At 47.2% G+C, this 18,180-nt stretch overlaps 1 protein-coding gene across 1 annotated transcript in view; it reads left to right on the top strand.

Annotated features, from left to right (window-relative positions):
* Positions 1-18,180, top strand: part of LOC121877990 (semaphorin-2A-like) — a 68,172-nt gene that overhangs the window by 30,329 nt on the left and 19,663 nt on the right. The window contains exons 2-7 of the mRNA XM_042383948.1: positions 5,000-5,051; positions 8,858-8,920; positions 9,475-9,579; positions 9,766-10,036; positions 10,262-10,492; positions 11,140-11,376. Coding sequence (XP_042239882.1) covers positions 5,000-5,051; positions 8,858-8,920; positions 9,475-9,579; positions 9,766-10,036; positions 10,262-10,492; positions 11,140-11,376 — 959 coding nt within the window. The remainder of the gene's footprint in view (positions 1-4,999; positions 5,052-8,857; positions 8,921-9,474; positions 9,580-9,765; positions 10,037-10,261; positions 10,493-11,139; positions 11,377-18,180) is intronic.

The following is an 18,180-nucleotide window of genomic DNA, read 5'->3' as shown; positions in this document are numbered from 1 at the left end:
ATTCTTGTGGATAATTCAGGAGTGCCGCCACCTACGTTACTCTTGTGGATAATTCAAGAGTGTCGCCCAACCGAACTTACTTGGTGGATAATAATAATGTCCCCCTTTGCTTGCATCCTCCCCCTTATCCCACCTACCTTTGTTTATACCCATCCTCCCTCCCTTTGCTTTCATCCTCCCCCTTACTCCTTTGCCCCTCTTGGTAGACTAAGGGTAAGAGGTCCTTTGTCCACCCCCCCTTTTTGGATGTTGTAAATTTTTGTACCAGCAGTGAATTAATCCCAGGCTTTGGTAGGTGGTACAGAGGGAATAGTAAATGGCGTAGTGGGAGGGGTGAAGAGAGTGGTCTCGAGGGGTGGCGGTGTCTCCCCTTCCCCGCCCCTCACTAGTCTCTTGGTTGTGGTGGGTGTGGTGGTACATCCTGGTAGTGGTCCACATCTCCTCCTCTTTCTCCTATCTTCGCTTCTTTTCACCCCCCTGCTTCCTTCTCCAATTTCATCCTCATCTCTCTCTCTCTCTCTCTCCCTCCCTCCCTCTCTCCCTAGGATATCCATCACCCTGGCTCTGACCCTCAGTGTTGGTAGTTGGCCTTCCTCTCTCCTACCCTCCCTCCCGTTTTTGTTTTATTCATCTCCCTTCCTCCATTCTCTTTGGTATGTCAATCTCCCTTTCTCTCCCTCCCTCCCTCCCTGGCATATTCATCTCCCTAGCGGTGTGGCCACTAGAGCTTGGAGATGGTCTTCCTCCCTCCTGCACTCCCTGGTTTATCTATCTCCCTGTACCTCCTTTCCTGCTATCTCAGTCTCCCTGGCTGTGTGAAGTGCTTGTGTCCTCTCTCCCTGACTTTTTCTTCCTCCCTTCCAACATTTGTCCCCCTCCCTGCCTTTCTCTCCCTCCTTGCCTTTCTCTCCCTCCTTGCCTATGTCTATCCCTCCCTCCCTCCCTCCCTCCCTGCTCCCCTCTCTCCCTACCCTCCCTGCCCCTCTCCCTCCCTGGCTGTGAGAGGTACTGGTGTCATCACAGACCAGACACCAACTCCTCGGTGCGCCTGACACATTTATGATTAAACTTCAAAGGCATCGAAGAGTTTGATTCAGGATTTAACATTTTAATTATAGGGGGAGGGAGGTTGCCCATATTCATTCTCTCTCTCTCTCTCTCTCTCTCTCTCTCTCTCTCTCTCTCTCTCTCTAACGTCCTTCAGATTCAGAGTTCACCGAAAATAGTTTTGTGTGAGAGAGAGAGAGAGAGAGATCCGTCGAACTTACAGTATAGGCCAGAAATGTTTCGCAAATTCCTAAAGTGAAGAGTTACTCAGTGGTAAACAAATTCGAGCACTGAACTGTCTTGATCTTTCAGTTTGTTTTGATTTAGATCTTTCTGTCTTATTTAAGTAACTTTCTTCCTGCTAAAGTCTCTGCTATATTCTTCTGTCAACTTAAACATTTATGGGGAAAAAAGTCAATTGAAAACATAAACATTCTTCTTCTTTTTTTGTGGTGATCAAAGAGTTGTTGGTTTTTTTATTCTCAGAATCGATTGTTTTCTTTTTCTGTATTTGTCGGAATTTCACGCATGGATGACGAAGAAAATGGGAATATTTGAGTTTTCTTAGAGAGCTGCACCAGCTGAGAGGGACCTATAGGCGACCCGGCACTCTCTCTCTCTCTCTCTCTCTCTCTCTCTCTCTCTCTCTCTCTCTCTCTCTCTCCCTCCCCGTCTGAATTTTTTCCTCGCCTCTCTGCTCCCGACAGTTTGATAAAGAAATGGAATAAGGCATCAACAACTTTCCAAGAAATTACACTGGCAATCGGAATAGAACTTATAATCAGGAACGTCAGGACAAGTGTAGAGTATTACCAGGTGGTGACGGGAACCTGAAGGTGGTGCGGGAGATTACCTGAAGTAGAATTTTTTTTCTTCAATGTCAGAAGTGTTTATTTCCACTCCTCCTCCTCCAGGTCTTATCCTCCTCTCTCACTCCCAGGTCTTACCCCCCCCAGCAGGAGGTAATCCAGAATGGTTCGCTCCGATCTTCTTTTATTGAAGCAGTTGGCGGTGACACGTTTTTTACATATAATTGGTGTTGAGGCGGCGCCCCCCGCGGCTGCCACCTTTACGGTGTTGTGGCCGGGGCGTGAGGGCACCTGGCCTCCACCGTCAAGGAGGTCCTCTTATGACCCTCTGCCCCGGACACCTATGACGTGGCCTGGACCGTCCACTGCTGGTTTTCTCATATATGATAATTTTTAGAGGTCTCTTTTGACCCTCACAAAGATGGCGGCTTTGGTGGTGGTGGCTGGTCCTTTTGACTCTGCCCTGAGCACTCGCGGCTTGGCCCTTAGCGTCTACCACATCCACAAAGGCGCTGGTTGTTCGTCTGTGATAATTAATTGTTGAAGAGTTTCACTACGACTCCTTCCCAGAGCTAACATTTTGTGTCTTTTTCCGGATCACTGCCCCCACAGCTTGATCTGCAATTAAGCTTACCGAGTGTCAACCTGATCAACCAGGCTGTTTCTGATTACAGCCTCCCGGTGCAGCATGACAACAGCAGCCAGGTTGATTAGTAACCCTTTGAAAACTTCAGTTGGTCTCTCAGAGATCTGTCTTTTATTAATTGGTAACAATGAGAAAAGTGTTGCGCCTCGGATGGTAACAATGATGTTCTCTCATTGTAGTTATAAATTCTTTACGTCTCAATGACTTTTTTGCTTCATTCTCACTCCAATTAGTCATTGTGAGAGAGAGAGATTGACGCTAGGATGATAACACCAAATGGGTTATGAGAGCTAATACAGGCTATTGTAATCGTATGTGAGGAGGTGTATGTTACATAATGTGTGTGTGTATGTGTGTGGGGGGGGTGTGCATGTGAGTGGGGAATGTGAGTGGGTGTGTGTGAGTAAGAAGTGTGTGTATGTGACTGGGGGCTGTGTGAATGTGAGTCGGTGTAGGAGCGGAGAGGAACATTGCAGCCACGGTGGAAATTAGCATAGTCAAACAGCACAGGTATTGGATGTCCGCCTCGAGTAAACACTTGACGTCACCCGCACACGAGGAGCTAAGGGGAGCTGCACCTATTGACAGGGGGAAGGGGTGTTAGGAAGGGCTAGGGGGAGGAGGGGGAGCTATAAGCCTAAGGGGATGGGGTGGAGGGGAGGCTAGAGGAGGAGGAAGAAAGTTCGAAAAAAGGAAGAAGGGAAGAAGGATAGGAAGAAGAGAAAAGGGGAAAACTACACCCATTGGCTCGGGGAAGGGAGACGGGGGAGAGGGACTAAGCGAACTGTATTAAGAGGAAGGAGGGAGGGAGGTGAGGAAGATAAGGTGAAGGAGGTCCTGTGGGTGCATGGCTCCTCCTACCTCTCCCCCTCCCGTCCTCCCCCCACCTCTCCCCCCTCCCCTCTCCCCCCTCCCCCCACCTCTCCCTCCCCCACCCTCTCCCCCCTCCCCCCACCTCTCCCCCCTCTCCCACCTCTGGATCATCAAGGTTCCCTCTGACGTTGCCTCGGCTACACTGCCACCTGGGACTGACTAAGAATACAGATATGACATTGGTGAGACGAGCCAATCAGTCATCCAGCTAGACGCTCACTCACCAAGCTTACAACCACCCTGCCATGCCACCCAGTCTATCCAACAGCCACCCACCGTCTAACCACCCACCCACTCACCCATGGTTGATAGTTGATCTGACCTAGTATTATTACTTTGTGTGTTGGTGGGAATAATCTGCAGAGAAGGCAGGAATATTGTTCTTAGGAATAAGTAATTTGCATATACCGACTGGTTTTACTAAGGGATGGTAGGAGGGAGAGGGAGGGGGCATGAGTAGGGGGAAGAGGGAGGGGGAAGGGGATGGGGTGGCTGTAGATCTTGTTTCTCATATTATCGGTGGCATTTTAGGTAAATTGTGCAGGTAAACTTCGCCGTGAGTGGGTGACCAATTGACTAAAAGATACTGGCACATATAGGAAGAAAGAAAGAGGAGGAGGAGGGGGAGGAGGATCGGGGCAATTTTACGAGTGAGTTTAGTTAAAAGAGTTTTGTATGGTAATTGCCCCGGGGTCGTGTTATTCCTTGGAGTTGTTGATCGTTCATAGGTCGTCCCTCTCCTACCCCCTTCCCTCTCCCTTCATCTTCCACTCTCCCTACCTTTTCCATCCCTCCTCCTCCTACCCTTCTTCCCCCTCCTATCTCTTCCCTCATTTCCCCTACCACACCCACTCCCCTCCCTTCCCTACCAGCTCGTTCGGGAAAAAGGTCACTGAAATACACAAGTGAATACAAACTATTAAAGAATTAGGTGTGTGTGTGTATAAAGAACAAACCCCCTTATCCATTCACTTATTACCCCCCTCCCAGTAACACAGCAGGAGTATATATGCAAGAGAATTACAGTCCTACTCCTCCGCGTGTTAGTCCTTCTGTATCATATCTCTGTTGATGCGATAACTTTGGTGTTATTGGACAGTAACCCCGGGCGGTGGTGGGAGCAACAGCCGCAGTTGTCGCCCGGTGAACGTGGCAACATTGATGGTATCGCTTTGTTTATGACCAGTGTCGTTTTCTGTGATGCTGGGGGGGGGAGGGAGGGGAGACTCGGGGATTTTTTTTATACTATTACTAATATACTACTAATGATGATAATTTATAGTAGTAGTGGTAATAATAATAATAATACGGATCACCTGAAGAATTGTCACCCCAGAGTTTGGCAGGGTGACAATTCTTCAGGTGGGATATCCTGGGGTGACGATTCTCCAGGTGGACATTCTGGGGTGACAATTCTTCAGGTGATCCAATAATAAAAATGATATCTTTATTTCAGAGATAGACTAATAAAAGAACATCAGATTCTTGTGAACGGTTCTGGTGTTTATATGTTTTTCCTATATTTATTTACACTCCTACTGTCTTGTGTTGATGTTTAAATAGTATTCTGACAGATTGACATTAACAAGTAGTGTATTAACGTTATGTTTGTTGTGTGTTACAGGGACAAAGTCATCCGCGTCAACATGAACAACGTCAGTCAGACCAACTGTGAGGTGAGTTACCGACGTTCGCCATATATTTCAGTTACTACATAATACTTTACAAATACTGCTGTAATTATAAGTCTCATCTAGATATTCTTCCATACTTTTTAATATTATCTAGATGTAGTTATGTCATCAGTTACAACAATTATATCACTCTTTGTATAATAATTGGGTTATGTAAGTATATATATGGCAACTTTCTAACCCGTCAAATCAAAACATTTCGATCAGCTGTGTTTACATCTGTCAGCTGATGTGGGTCGGGAGTGAGGTGATGAGGTGAACCAGGATGTGTTGACAGGGGGAGGGGGAGAGGGGGGTTGGAAAGGATGGGAGGTAGGAAAAGGGGAGAGAGAGGGAGGGGGGCAGGAATGTCAGTCTAAAGGTTAGGATAGATATTGAAGGCAAGGAAGGGGAAATGAATGGAAAGGAGCTAGATGAAGAGGAGACAAGCAGACGAGGAATAGGAAGGGAATAAAGGCAGAGGTATGACAGTTAGGAAGGAAGGAAGGGAGGGGATAAAGAGATGGAGGAAACTCAGGGGCAAGAGAATGGAAAAGAAGGGAAGAAGCAGAGACAAGGATGGGGAATGGGAGGGACGGAGCAGAGCGGGATGGGAGCAGGTCAAAGCAAAGCAAAGCAGAGCAGAGCCGGACACGGGAGGGCAGAGGGTAGGGCAGGGGATATGGCAGGGCAGATGGTAGGGCAGGGAAGGTTAGGAATAGGTCAAGGCAGGACAAGGGACATGGCAAGGCAGGGTAGGAGCAGGTCAAGGCAGGATAGGAGCAGGTCAAGGCAGGATAGCTCACCCCAGCTCGCCTCAGTCACGACACACCACAATTATCTTTTTTTGTTTTTTTTACCAGTCGTTTTTCTCTTGAGGGAGGGGGAACGTTGCTCGTGTGGCCCGCGGTATTAGCACTGTTTCTGCGGCCACTGGATGAGTTGTTCCCACTAAAGGGCTTGGGCAGTAAGAGTCTTGTTGCCGGAGTTGTCACAGAGGGGGGGGGTGGCTGGCCATAGTAGACTACCCCCCCCTCCACCTCCTCCTCTGTGGCCACGTGGACTGCAGGAGGAGGAGGAGGAGCAAGGGAGGCTTAGACGTCCTCACAAGACCCACATGCAAAACCTCAATTTAGGATCTTGGTCTGAAGAAATCCCTGGAGGTTGACTTAACTTTTAGTCTTTCTCCTCCTCCTCTTCTTAAACTCTTCTCTCCTCGTTTACGGTTTCTGTTTTTTTTTTTTACTTTAGTCTTGGTGAAAGCTCTCAAGACCAGCTATTGTTATCATATTCTGTCTCTGTCGTCCGTCCGTCTTCCGTTCGCATGTCGTCTGTCTGTCTGTCTTCCGTCCTTTCGTCAACACTACCTTCAGCCAACATCTCTTCAACCGCTGTCAATATTTTCGTCAAAGTTCACCCGTCACATCAGTATTATCTCTCATGTTTGGCCAAAGAGCGCCGATCCCACATCAAATAATGTCTCCTTTAGGTGAGCCACTCGGGGCCATTTGACTCTCGTGTTATTATTCTCCAGCGTCTAAGGTGGATGGATCTTGTTGTCTTGCATCTGTCTTTGTCTGCCTGTCTGGGTTTTTTTTGTGTTTTGTTTATTTGCGTTAAAAAGGCTGGGAGGAATTAAAGCCAGGTAAACCTTAAGATCAAGGTAGATTGATTAGCGTAAGTACTCTCTCTCTCTCTCTCTCTCTGACACACGAGCACCAAATTACGGATAATCTCTGGGATGAAATTTAACCCCGGAGGAACAGTCTCTCTCTACCCCATTCCACGTGTTCTTGTTTTATCACTGAGATGCTCCTTCTGGTCGCTCGTGGCTGATCCCTTGTACACAGAGTCAGGTATCCTCTCCCTTCCGTTCCTTCTTCCTTTTCCACCCCCTCCTTCACCTCCTCCTTGCTGCTTTCTTTCCCTCCTGTCTCCTCCTCCTCTTCCCCCTCACCCTCCCGTCTCCTCCTCGCCGCCTTCTCTCCCTTTCTCCCGTTTCTTCTACCCCTCTCGCCTGACTGAATAAATTGGTACAATAATTGAAAAAAAAGTTTCCTCTACCCAAATTCTGCTTGTTTTAATTGTTAGTGAGGAGGGTGTGTGTTACTCTCTCTCTCTCTCTCTCTCTCTCTCATGAAATCTATGAGTATCGAGGAACCAGAAAGTGAGAGAGAGAGAGAGAGAGAGAGATGTGGGACAGTTTTCAGGGTTTTGTCCCACGAATTATTGGGATGGGAGTGGAGAGAAGGGAATGGAAGGGGAGGAGGGTAGGAGGTTAGTGGGATGAGAAGATGATGGAAGGGGAGAGTGGAATGGGAAGAGGATGGGAGGGGCGAGTGGATGGGAGGGGAAGAGGGTTACCTGGCAGTACACGATTCCGATGAAATTTCATTGGCGGTAGATAATTACAGGTAATAGTTACAGGTAAAGAATGAGTTAATTACAGGTGATAGTATATTACAGGTATAGATTAATTACGAGTGAATTGTTAGTGAAAGGCAGGTAAATGGTTACAATAAATTAGTTGATATTTTAGAACAGGTAATTACAGTTTAATACACTTGCATGTTTAGTTAATCACAATTAAATGGGTTAAGAAGTTAATTAATTACAAGGATGGACTAAGTTAGATACAGGAAGCTACAGTCAATTACGGTTATAGTGGTAGTCATTACAGTAAGTAGTTGAAATTTAGTACAGGATAATTGTTGTAGTAACTCTTATAGGAGAATGTGGTGGGATACAGAGAGTTGTTAGGGTGTTTATGAACTGACTGGAGCATTGTCAAGTGATCTCTCTCTCTCTCTCTCTCTCTCTCTCTCTCTCTCTCTCTCTCTCTCGGTCTATACCCAGTGTTTGTAATTCTTTCATCACAGGTGTGTCGCTTCTGGTACTAATTGTATTTGGTCGCTACTATACCTGTTCCACACTTCTATTTTTGTCAGTGTATTAGTGTGAGCTGATTATGGCCTGAGTCACCTGCTTATCATAACGCAACGGGGACAGGTGACACGGTTGGATGTGGCATGGAGTCACACATAGGTGGTAATGACTCACACACAGGTGGTAATGACTCGCACACAGGTGGTAATGACTCGCACACAGGTGGTAATGAGTCGCACACAGGTGGTAATGACTCGCACACAGGTGGTACGGAATTCACACACAGGTGGTAATGAGTCGCACACAGGTGGTACGGAATTCACACACAGGTGGTGCGGAGTAACACACAGGTGGTACACATACACACGCACCGGTAGAGGTCGTCAGGTAACCGAATAATTTCACACGAGAATTATGGCGGGGTTGAGACAGGCAGCAAGTAGACCGTGTATAATGAGGAGGCTAATGAAGGTGGTAATTAGGGTACACCTGTCTAGTGACCAGGGCAGGTGAGGTCACCCACGTCACGTAATCAAATCACACTTATCTGTTCTGAAACACCGGTACAGGAACCACTACTGTATTTATCTCAGGAATCACCACTGTATTCGTGATGTTTTTCGTTATCTACGGTACAGGTCCAAACATCTTCTGAAAATTTAACTGGCCAGGTTACAGGTGCTGTACTGTTAGCGTGGTTACAGGGTCATAGTGAACATAATCCCTTATTATTACTTATTAACTGATGATTTTCTCACCTTAATGACTCTCTCTCTCTCTCTCTCTCTCTCTCTCTCTCTCTCTCTCTCTCTCTCTCTCTCTCTCTCTCTCTCTCTCTCTCTCTCTCTCTCTCTCTCTCTCTCTCTCTCTCTCTGTTTTACTACTACAACAAAACTAATACATATATATTATTATCATTTCAGACGGACGCCATTATGCTGGAGCCGACGAGTGTATCCAACTGTGTGTCGCGCGGCAAGTCTGAGGTGAGTCAAGCAGCCTTTCTGTGAGTGTGTGTTTGTCCGGAAAGTCAGAAGTTACGCCACCTTTTGAGTGAGTGAGTGAGCGAGTTTCTGTGAGAGAGAGAGAGAGAGAGAGAGAGAGAGAGAGAGAGAGAGAGAGAGAGAGAGAGAGAGAGAGAGTGTGTGTGTGTGTGTGTGTGTGTGTGTGTGTCCAATTTACATTTTCTAAACCTGATAAAGAAAATGTTCCCTCAAATAACATAACATCGTAATATAGTTTTCGTCAGTCCTTTTAATCTTAGTGTTGGAGAAGTTATTTCCAGACACTTATCTCTTGAGAAAATCCTTTTTACAATTTTCACTATTTCTGTCTTATCGTCAGTACTTAAGATAGTCGTAACTTCTCTTCCTTCCTCAATACTTAGACTGTTGTAACTCGTAATTCTCTTTTCTTCCTCAATACTTAGACTGCTGTAACTCGTAATTCTCTTTTCTTCCTCAATACTTACTGTTGTAACTCGTAATTGTCTTCCTTCCTCAATACTTAGACTGTCATAATTACTATCTTCCTTCTTCAGCACTTCGACTGCCGCAACCACATCCGGGTGATCCAGCCCATGTCGAGGAACCGCTTGTACATCTGCGGCACCAACGCCCACAACCCTAAGGACCTGGTCATCTATGTGAGTACCTCCCGCGCCCCTCATTCCTTCGTCAGGAGAGAACTGTCAGTAGACTTTGTTGAGTTAAGGAATGGTGACGTGTTTGTTGTTGTTGGGTGATTCTAATGTTATTTTTGTTTGATTTGATAGTGACTTGGGTTACATACATATAGATTAGCTAAACGGTGGTGTCATCTCTCCCTGTAGGCTAATTTAACCCACCTGGCACGCCACGAACACGTCCCAGGTATCGGGTCTGGTGTGGCTAAGTGCCCGTTTGACCCCGTGGACAACAGTACGGCGGTGTGGGTGGAGCGGGGCAACCCGGGTAACCTGCCAGGGCTGTACTCGGGCACGGTGGCGGAGTTCACGAAGGCTGATACCGTCATCTTCAGGGCCGATCTCTACAACTTCACGACCAAGAGGCGAGAGTATCCCTTCAAGAGGACCATCAAGTACGACTCCAAGTGGCTCGACAGTAAGTAAACAAAGAGAGGTTGTCATGTTCTTTAATTATAACGTCATTGATTTTGACTTGACTTTGATTATTGTTGGTTTTTATTTTGACTGAATTAAATTGTTATTGTTTTTATTTTGATTGTCTTATTGCCTTTATTTTCACAATATTACTGACCATAAACCCTTATTTTTTTAAAGTTATAATCCCATCAATTATAACCACCTCGTGTACCTCCTTCACCAGAACCTAACTTCGTGGGGTCGTACGAGGTCGGGGAGTACGTGATGTTCTTCTTCCGGGAGACGGCGGTGGAGTACATCAACTGCGGCAAGAACGTGTACTCGAGGGTGGCTCGGGTGTGTAAGAAGGATACGGGCGGCAAGAACATCCTGGTGCAGAACTGGGCGACTTATCTGAAGGCCAGACTCAACTGTTCCATCCCCGGAGAGTTCCCCTTCTACTTCAACGAGATTCGTGAGTGTTGAAGATGCTGGTGGGGCGGGGCGGGGCGGGGCAGGGCGGGGTGGGGCGGGGTGCAGATCAGATTGGGCCTCAGTCATAATAGGCCCTCAGATTATGGTACTATATTGGTACTCAATTGGAATGGGACCGATTATGTCTAGAGTGGCCCCCAGTTTGATTAAGAGTTTGGAACTACTGCGATTAAGTTGGATTAAGAGCCCATTGATGAGTTATTGTTGATCGACACTTGGGTTGTAGGTAGCTGTCAGATGTATGTGTTCGGTTCCCTTTAGTGAGGTGGGTGTCAGAGTCAGGCAGGTGCGTGTCTTATCAGGTATTTCTGTCAGTCAAAGGTACTTACCTAACAAAGACTTTTCTTTCTATAAGTTGTACCTGTCAAAAATTGGACCTGAATTTGCGTACCTTCAGATGTACTGTACCTGACTGAATGTTGGGTGTTTCTAACTGAAATGTACTGAAGTATTTGTTGTTTAACCATTTGTATCTATCACCTAGAAGTACTTGACCAAGAGTACCTGTTAATGTGCTTTCCTCACTCAGTTGTACCTGTTGAGATATACTTGTTTCATCCGGTGTTGTCGTCACTGAGCTGTACAGTACCTGACCAGATGTACTCACTGTGTTATCTTCCCTGACAGAGTCGGTGTACAAGATCCCCGGTGACGACACCCGCTTCTACGCCGTCTTCACTACCAGCATGAACGGCCTGATGGGTTCTGCCATCTGCACCTTCAGCCTTGACGACATCCAAGACGCCTTTTTGGGCCGCTTCAAGGAGCAGGCCACCTCGTCCTCGGCCTGGCTTCCTGTTCTGACCTCCAAGGTGCCCGAGCCTAGGCCAGGCCAGTGCGTCAACGACACCCAGACGCTGCCAGGTGAGTGTTTGTGATGATCCCAGTCGGTGGGTTATTTTGTTTAGTCAAGGTGGCACGAATTTTGGAGTCACTTGGAGTCTGAGGTCGACAAAGAAGAAACAAACATGGAGGCTGACGAAGAGGAAAACTTGTTGTGGTTGTGGCGTCACACCCGGGGCGTTTATGACTCGATTAATGAACACTTACCGTGAGTAGCCAGCCATGTACCCACTCCTCGTCCTCCTCCTCCTCTGCTACGACGATCATCTCACCCTCCTCCTGCACCTCTGCCCTTTCACCTCTTCCCTTCTCTTAATTCTCCCTACCTCCTCCTCTCTTCCTCCCTGCCTCCTCCTCTCTTCCTCCCTGTCTCCTCCTCTCTTCTTCCCTGTCTCCTCCTCTCTTCTTCCCTGTCTCCTCCTCTCTTCTTCCCTGTCTCCTCCTCTCTTCTTCCCTGTCTCCTCCTCTCTTCCTCCCTGCCTCCTCCTATCTTCCTCCCTGCCTCTTCCTCTCTTCCTCCCTGCCAACTCCTCTCTTCCTCCCACCCTCCTCCGTAAAGCTAGGCATGGAGAGGACTCTTCTAATGTTGGACAATAAGTTTGAGGGGCTAGGTCTCTCTTTACGGCCTATTGGTTCTTGGCGAGTCGCTGATCCTTTAGCGAGTTGGTACCAGATACTCCCAGACACCTATCCCCAGCCACCTAGCCCCAGCCCTGAGCCCCAGACACCCAACCCTCACATCCTAGCCAGACATGGGGTAATCATAATCTGTAATCGATTACAATCGATTACAGTTTTTGAAGTAATCGTAATCGATTACATTCAAAATATAATCGTAATCACGATTACTTTCACGATTTCAATAGTTAATGCATACCGGTATTTCATTTCCTTTTTTTACGATACTGAGCTCATGATATTCAGTAAAGTCATCTACATTCGGTCCTTTATATGACTCAGCAAACATTCACCATCCATATTATGTCTAATACTCCAGCTGCTAGTAACAGTATCGAGTCGGTAAGATTTAAACATTCGTGCTGGTATCCACTGATTTACTTCTAAGTAAACACAGAACTGCTAGCACGCAGACTTAGGCTAATCATTTTATCAATTAAGTGACGCTTCAGCAACGTTACAGTGTGAATTTGTTCATACAGGTAATTTTGAGATTAAACCAGACTGAGTTAGTTTAAACTACACACGAACTGGACGTGCCATACACCGTCATTACGACTTTATGTATAATCTATTATGTCTACCTTTTTAATCTCTCAGAAAATATGTTTTAATTGTACCAGGTTGACAAACAGTACAGTAAAGTTAGTTTTGGTGGTACGTTCGTTTATTTATGCACATTCCTTTTGAAGTAATCATGATTGTAATCATGATTACGCTTCATGTTATCGTAATCGATTACATTACCGATGTAATCGCACCATGTCTGATCCTAGCTTCAGACCCCAGCCATCTAGCCCTCTCTTCTACCCTCACATCCCACCATCAGACCCCAGCCACGTAGCGGAACCTTTAGCTTTCCACCATCCTGAATGTTTTACCAGCTGGGCGCTCCTCCTCTCACACACTCCATAGCTTTATTTTTACGCCAAATACCAGATGTTTGATCCTCCACCGTGGCCTCAGGGACTTAGGGGATCCCATAGCCACTCGGTGTCCACAGTCGTAGTCCAGGGTGTGGGTTTTCAGTGGTAAAGAATCCTCGCTAAGTGACGCTATGTTTGTCTCGCGGTTGGCGGGACCCGGTGGTGTCAGAGAGCCCCTCGGTGGTGAGGTAGACTGCCAGGAAGTTTCCCTCCTGGTAGACCAGAAGAGAGGAGAAGGGAGGGGGGAGGGAGCAGCAGCAACAGAAGGTGAGGTCAACGGAGGAAGAGTAGGTTGTGAAAAGGTAGAATAAGGGCCAGAAGGTTTGAGGAGAAGTGGAAGGGCTAGGAGGAGGAGTAGTAGATGTTGCAAGAAACGGGGGGGGTGAGAAGAGGTAGTAGGAGGAGGCGGAGGAGAAGTAGGGGTAGGAAGAGGACGCACTGCACCTGGGGGATGGGGAGGGGGAGATAATGCACCATAACCTGTCCGGCTGCGGCATCGATCCCCCATCTGGACGGAGACTGGTGGGCTTTACGACGCACCTTTACGAGGGGCCCACGTCCTCCACCAGTCGTACGTCCCCCACTTTATCCCCGCCTTGTATTGTGGTCACCGCCCCCATCCCTCCTTCCCTGCCTCTCGTTTCATTACCTTTACTTCCTTATTCTGCGGTAAAGTCACCCTAAACTGAGCCCTGTCTTCCGCATGGTCTTAAAACCACAGTCAACATGCTAAAACATTCTTCTCTTATTCTTTAGTGCATGATAAACCGAGACGTCTTCACCAGCGTCTTTTTTTTTTAACTTGACTCCTCTTCTGCCGTTCTATGCGCCCTCACTGCTCCTCCTGACACACTCCTGCGCCCTCACTGCCCCTAACTTCCCTTCACTGCCCCTCCTCACACACTCCCATCTTAGCTTCCCTGGGTCTTCATAAGCTTGTCCTCATCTCCTTCCTTCCGTCATTCCTCAGCTTCCGTGTGTCCTCCTCGACCTACACGTCCTCCTCGACCCACACGTCCTCCTCGACCCACACGTCCTCCTCGACCCACACGTCCTCCTCGACCCACACTTACTCCTCGTCTACTTTCTTGAGGGATAATCGCCACCATCATTGACTTTTTTTATTGCCTCATCTCCTCCTTCCTAGTTATTGCTCCTTCCTCCCTACCTCCCTCCCTTTCTTTATTCCCTTTCTCCCCCCTCCCTACCCCTCCAGTACTTCTCTCCTCCCTACCCCTCCAGTACTTCCCTCCTCCCCACTTCTCCAGTACTTCCCTCGGTGTAACTGACCCGTAAACACAGCCCCCATCGTACATTTCACCTGACCTCTTGGGTAAGCTTTGGCATATCCACCGCTTGTTTACCTGGGTTGAGGGGAAAAGACCCGGGAACTTGAGCTGTCAGGTTGTACAGGTGTGGACGACCCGGAGGTGAGGAGGAGGAATGGATCTTTAGCACCAGCGATAGGAGGAAGAAGAGCAGGAGGACTGAATCTCAAGTACCAAAGATAGGAGTAAACAGGAAGTGGGGTGAGGAGAAGAAGGGTCGGAGTTAAAGTACCAGGGGGAGAAGGATCAGAGCTAAAGTACCTGGGATGGGTTGGTTGAGTCACGTCTCTTACCTGTGAGTTTTACGGAAGGGCCATCACGTAGGTCACCCCCCTCCCACCTTCCATCCCCTCTCACCCTTCACTCCCCCTCCCATCCTCCTTTACTATCCTTTACACATTACTCCTTTTCACCCCTTTCTAATATCTCCTTTACTAATCTCTCTCTCTCTCTCTCTCTCTCTCTCTCTCTCTCTCTCTCTCTCTCTCTCTCTCTCTCTCTCTCTCTCTCTCTCAAGTAAATTGATATTGATGGAGCTTCACGAAGTTGTAGGGTCTGGCCGTAAGTTTGGAGGGGGACCTGGTAGAGCACCTCGACATGTCAAGTGAGGAGGTGGAGACACGACCCTACACTACGGCTCAACCCGGAATTAAGGCGACTTATGACACCCTACTCGACCACCTTAATGGCGGAGGTGGCACGCGAAGTCCTCAACCCGGGGATGCCTGCGTATTCAGCTACACTACAGTACTTTTTTGGTTTATCGCCGAGGCCCGAGTACAATTTGACGACATTTAGTACCTCTGTCACTAAACTGCAGCGTAGATTTAGTTAAGCATGATATTTATTTCTCCATGTGGTGGTGGAGGTGATGGTGGTGGGGGTGGTAGTGGTGGTGGGGGTGGTTAAACGTAAGAAAGTATTTTTTTTTTTTTTGAGAATTGGGGATTTTTCTGGTCGTGTCGTGAGGGTTGGTCGTCACACAGACCCTTAATAGGCCCTTGGTGGAGGCTAATGAGTCGTTGGGGTGTTTGTTATGATGGTAATGGAGTGGGGAAAAATCTTTGCTTGGGCCAACTAGAGACCTCGTGGGCATTCCTTCCGCTAGTGCTGAAAATATTAGGTGTTGAAGGGGGGGAGGGGTAAGGAGTGTTTAAGAAGTGGAAACTTATGATAAGGGAGGGGATATGGGGCAGAGGAAACATGTGGGGGCTGAAAATTTTAGGGTAAGGGAAATTTTGACCTTAGGGTGGGGGAAATTTTGACCTTAGGGTGCTGAAATTTGGACCTTAGGGTGGGGGAAATTGATCTTAGGGTGGGGGAAGGGGAAGGATTCTCATAGGGTCATAGATTTAGTTTCTCTACCCAGCTATGGTTAAGTGAGCGTAACTAAGAGACTTACTTAAAAGAACGACACACGAAGAAAAATGAATTATCAGAGAGAGAGAGAGAGAGAGAGAGTTTGGGTGAAAAGTTTGGCAGCAATTGACATGAAAGGGGAGACTACGTTAAAAAAAATCATAGGAGAGGTAACTGAACTAAAAAGAAAGGCGGGTAATGTTAAACACTTGAGCTTAGACAGAGTAACGGGACCCTGGTGTACATATAAGAGTGACTATCATAGGACAACATAACAGTGGTGATAGGAACAAGGGCACAATAGTGAGTGGTATTGAGTTTGTTGCTGTGTTTAGTATCATCGACGTGGTTCCTTAACTTAAAGATGAAGAGAAATGTACTTAGGCGCATTTAGTCTGTTCATATGCACACAGTAGGATCGGTCAGGTGCCTCATTATCGTAACGAACACAAGAACAGAAGCGAGAGGGTGAAGGGTGTTGCGAGACTGGCCTCCACGACCTTCACGAGAGGTTGCCATCCATCGCCACTCTCAACAAACCCTCACAAGAGCTCACGTGAGGCCAAACTCTGACCATTTTCATCTAACACCTCAAGGATGAGAGGCCAGTTTCAAGAGTTGAGAGGCCGGCCTCCAACGCGTGAGGTCGGACTCCACCACCTTTACCGCACACCTCCATGCCGTTGCTCTGCCAATTGCATCTCGCATGGTCATTTCCTCCGTAATGGCGTCATCAGCAACATGCGTTTCTTTGCAAATGGCTTGTTATGCTAAGTCAACACTGCTTACCTACAGGAGGCGCACATTTCACATGAAATTGAAGCTCGGTGAGATTCCTCGTTGGCGCAGAGTGGTGGTCGTTGTTAGTAAAGAGGAGGAGGAGGAGGAGGCATTGTTTTGGGGTGGTGTTGTGGGTGGGGATGTGTGGTAGGTGTGGGTGTGCGAGGGTGTGTGTTGTGGGTGTGCGAGGGTGTGTGTTGAGGGTGTGCGAGGGTATGTGTTGAGGGTGTGATAGATATGGAGGTGGGAAAGAACTTTTATTTTTGTGTGTGTGTCAATTAGGGAATACGGAACAAGCTTTATGCGAGGGTTATAGTACAGAGGACAGATGTGGAGGGTTACGACACAGGTGTATGTGTGTGAGTGTCGCTCCATTCAAGTCTCTCTCCTTCACTCAGAAACTACTACTCCTCCTCCACCTGTCACCGGAGGCCCTCAACCTTGCTCAGAACCCCCTACCTTCCTCCTCCAATACCACCTTTTCCCTTCTTCCTCCCTCCCTCTCCAAACAAGTCCTATCTCCCCTCCCCTTACCCCCCCTTCCACCTTTCATCCCCCTCCCACCCTTTCTTGCGGTACTACTATTCAAACAAGTAATAAGGAGAGTAATTAAGAATGACTGTATCCCGGCGCCCGCACTTTGTACTCTTGTTAAATTCAAGTTGGTGAGTCACACACACACACACGTATTATAATCACCTTTAAATACCTCCTTGGGGGGGCTGATTGGGGTCTCAGGGGTGCGATGGCTTGTGAGAAGTTGACCCTTCCCTCCCCTCCCCCTTCCCCCACTTCCCTCCCCTCACCCTTTCTCCTCTCCCTCACTTTTCTCCCCTCCCTTCCCCTCCGCTCACCATGCTAAAATACTCGCATTAATTATTACGTTGGATCAAAACTTGTCATAAATGTGATCACGTCAAGTAGCAATGGATGTGGGATATACTCTGTACTTCAAGTCTCCCGAGTGTGTTTCACCTGATGTTTTACTCTGCGTGGATATCCAATTCTGGGTAGTGGCTGGCAGTGGTCGACCAACATTGTTTTAGTAAGTCACAGGAAGTCGACCAGAATAGGTGTGGGAGGGAGTTACAGGGTTGTGCTGTTTACTAGTCACATAAAAGACCAATAATAATGTACAGATTAATCAACTGTGTGTGTGTGTGTGTGTGTGTGTGTGTGTGTGTGTGTGTGTGTGTGTGTGTGTGTGTGTGTGTGTGTGTGTGTGTGTGTGTGTGTGTGTGTGTGTCCCTCCTTCAAATTTCAGCATTGCGAAGCTCATAGACTGAAGGTGTACGTACCTGTGGCTTTCACCTTTTGCACTTCTATGAATTTTGTTAAAGAAAACAATATAAGAATCAAAACTGTTCAGAATTTTGTCATTGGTGAAGCATTTAGTTAAAATACTCTTGACTTTATTTGGTATTAATTTATTCTCTCTTTACACTTTGTATCGTTTAACTGATAATTAAGATTTTTTTTAACTTTTTAATTAGGAAATAAATCGTTAAATAAAACAAACCTGTATGTGCCTATTCAAGCATAAAATAATTCTTGTCTTCAAACCAGTGTATTGTAATGGTCAATTTGTTATGAAAATTACGTATAAATAATATGCAAATAATGACTAATAATAAGAAATACACAGCAAAGAAAGAAACAGTGAGGTGTCAAGCAGGCGTCAAGCTGGTGTAGTAGTCCTTGTAACTGACTCCTGAAAGATTCCGCTGGTGTGGGGGTGTCGTGCCACGCTCCCT

Source organism: Homarus americanus, unplaced genomic scaffold (assembly GCF_018991925.1).
Source record: "Homarus americanus isolate GMGI-L3 unplaced genomic scaffold, GMGI_Hamer_2.0 scaffold26512, whole genome shotgun sequence".
NCBI classification, from domain to species: Eukaryota; Metazoa; Arthropoda; class Malacostraca; order Decapoda; family Nephropidae; genus Homarus; species Homarus americanus.
Note: the sequence above shows the minus strand (reverse complement) of the source record. Positions and strands in the feature narration are given on the sequence as shown.